Source organism: Clupea harengus, chromosome 19, assembly GCF_900700415.2.
Source record: "Clupea harengus chromosome 19, Ch_v2.0.2, whole genome shotgun sequence".
NCBI classification, from domain to species: domain Eukaryota; kingdom Metazoa; phylum Chordata; class Actinopteri; order Clupeiformes; family Clupeidae; genus Clupea; species Clupea harengus.
The window spans coordinates 5,882,173-5,884,672 of record NC_045170.1 but is presented as its reverse complement, the minus strand read 5'-3'; the positions used below and the strand labels follow the sequence as shown (position 1 = coordinate 5,884,672).

The 2,500-nt window shown below is 43.6% G+C and overlaps 1 protein-coding gene across 8 annotated transcripts in view; it reads right to left on the bottom strand.

Annotated features, from left to right (window-relative positions):
• Positions 1 to 2,500, bottom strand: part of col16a1 (collagen, type XVI, alpha 1) — a 77,492-nt gene that overhangs the window by 45,531 nt on the left and 29,461 nt on the right. For all 8 annotated transcript variants that reach the window (XM_031586320.2, XM_031586329.2, XM_031586321.2 and 5 more), the window contains one exon: positions 422 to 448. In XM_031586320.2, the coding sequence (XP_031442180.1) occupies positions 422 to 448 (27 nt within the window). The remainder of the gene's footprint in view (positions 1 to 421; positions 449 to 2,500) is intronic.

Here is a 2,500-nt window from a genome sequence, read left to right as displayed (position 1 = left end):
ACACGGCTACCACACAACACACACACAAACACACTAATACACACACACACTCACACACACACACACTAAGCTAGAGAAGAGCCCCGCTGTCAGACTCCTCTACACTCAGCCTGTGCCCTGCGGCTTGGACCATCGAATGACATCAGCAACAAGGGCCACACACACATACAGATATAAACACCCACACACAGAACAATACCTCACATTTACACAATAACCCCCCCCCCCCCCCCCCCCCCCTCACACACACACACACAACAAAAAACACACCACACATAGACCGACATAGCCACAACAAGAAAACATACCATACTACAACCCATATACTTATACACACATCCATCTCATACTTACACACACACAAACACACACGCTTATGCAATGACTTTTCAAATCAACCCAACTGAGGTGACAGATGTACCTTTTCGCCTTTAGCTCCATTGGCTCCCTGCAAGAAAAGACAAAAACACACACACACACACACACACACACACACACACACACACACACACACACACACACACACACTGTTAACATATTTCGAGAGTGATCTGTGAGGCTGCTTAAAGGTAAAGCTGTCAAGCGGCTGTCAGAGATGTTTTCAGCACAGGGAGGCAAAAGGAGATGTGAAGACAGCTGACACCACAACACACACACACACACACACACACACACACACACACACACACACACACACACACACACACACACACACACACACACCACAACACACACTCCTATCCAAACCCTGTTTACCCACAAAACACCCACAGTCCCTGCTATATAAAAGCACACAAAGCCTCGAGTTAACACACACACACACACACTTGCACATGCTGTGCTGAGGGGCACAGGAGATGACAAAGGCAAACACGCACACACATACACACACACGCACACACATACACACACACAAAGCTTTGGTAGCAGTAATGAACGCAACCCCGACAGACACAACAAAGTCTCTGGCAAACTCCCAAAGAGCCCCAGAGGGTAAGCAGAGTTTTACTGAGTGAAGCAGAGAGAGGGAGAGTTAGTGTTAGTGTAGAGATTACATAAGGCTAGTGAGGTCACAGACTCAGAGTTCTGTGTGAGTGTTAGTGTAGAAAGTTTTACTGAGTGAAGCAGAGAGAGTTAACGTTAGTGTTAGTGTAGAGAGTTTTACTGAGTGAAGCAGAGAGAGTTAACGTTAGTGTTAGTGTAGAGAGTTTTACTGAGTGAAACAGAGAGAGGGAGAGTTAGTGTTAGTGTAGAGATTACATAAGGCTAGTGAGGTCACAGACTCAGAGTTCTGTGTGGGTGTAAGTGTAGAAAGTTTTACTGAGTGAAGCAGAGAGAGTTAACATTAGTGTTAGTGTAGAAAGTTCTACTGAGTGAAGCAGAGAGAGGGAGAGTTAGTGTTAGTGTAGAGAGTTTTACTGAGTGCAGCAGAGAGAGTTAACGTTAGTGTTAGTGTAGAGATTACATAAGGCTAGTGAGGTCACAGACTCAGAGTTCTGTGTGAGTGTTAGTGTAGAAAGTTCTACTGAGTGAAGCAGAGAGAGTTAACGTTAGCGTTAGTGTAGAGAGTTTTACTGAGTGAAGCAGAGAGGGAGAGTTAGTGTTAGTGTTAGTGTAGAGAGTTTTACTGAGTGAAGCAGAGAGAGTTAACGTTAGTGTTAGTGTAGAGATTACATAAGGCTAGTGAGGTCACAGACAGAGTTCTGTGTGAGTGTTAGTGTAGAAAGTTCTACTGAGTGAAGCAGAGAGAGAGTTAACGTTAGTGTTAGTGTAGAGAGTTTTACTGAGTGAAGCAGAGAGAGTTAACGTTAGTGTTAGTGTAGAGAGTTTTACTGAGTGAAGCAGAGAGAGGGAGAGTTAGTGTTAATGTAGAGATTACATAAGGCTAGTGAGGTCACAGACAGAGTTCTGTGTGAGTGTTAGTGTAGAGAGTTTTACTGAGTGAAACAGAGAGAGGGAGAATTAGTGTTAGTGTTAATGTAGAGAGTTTTACTGAGTGAAGCAGAGAGAGTTAACGTTAGTGTTAGTGTTAGTGTAGAGAGTTTTACTGAGTGAAGCAGAGAGAGTTAACATTAGTGTTAGTGTAGAGAGTTTTACTGAGTGCAGAGAGAGGGAGAGTTAGTGTTAGTGTTAGTGTAGAGAGTTTTACTGAGTGAAGCAGAGAGAGTTAACGTTAGTGTTAGTGTAGAGAGTTTTAGTGAGTGAAACAGAGAGAGTTAACGTTAGTGTTAGTGTAGAGAGTTTTACTGAGTGAAGCAGAGAGAGTTAACGTTAGTGTTAGTGTTAGTGTAGAGATTACATAAGGCGGCTGAGGTCACAAACACAAGTTTCATGACATAGAGCAAACTAATAAAGCATGGTGTCCCTGTATTAAACAGATGAGTTTGGCATTCTTAAAGAGCCTCAAGGTGGGAAATAAGGGCCAGAGAAAGAGAGGGATGAAAGAGGGAGAGAGAGAGACAAGTGGAAAGAGAGATGAGTGGAAAGGGAGGCAGAAGGA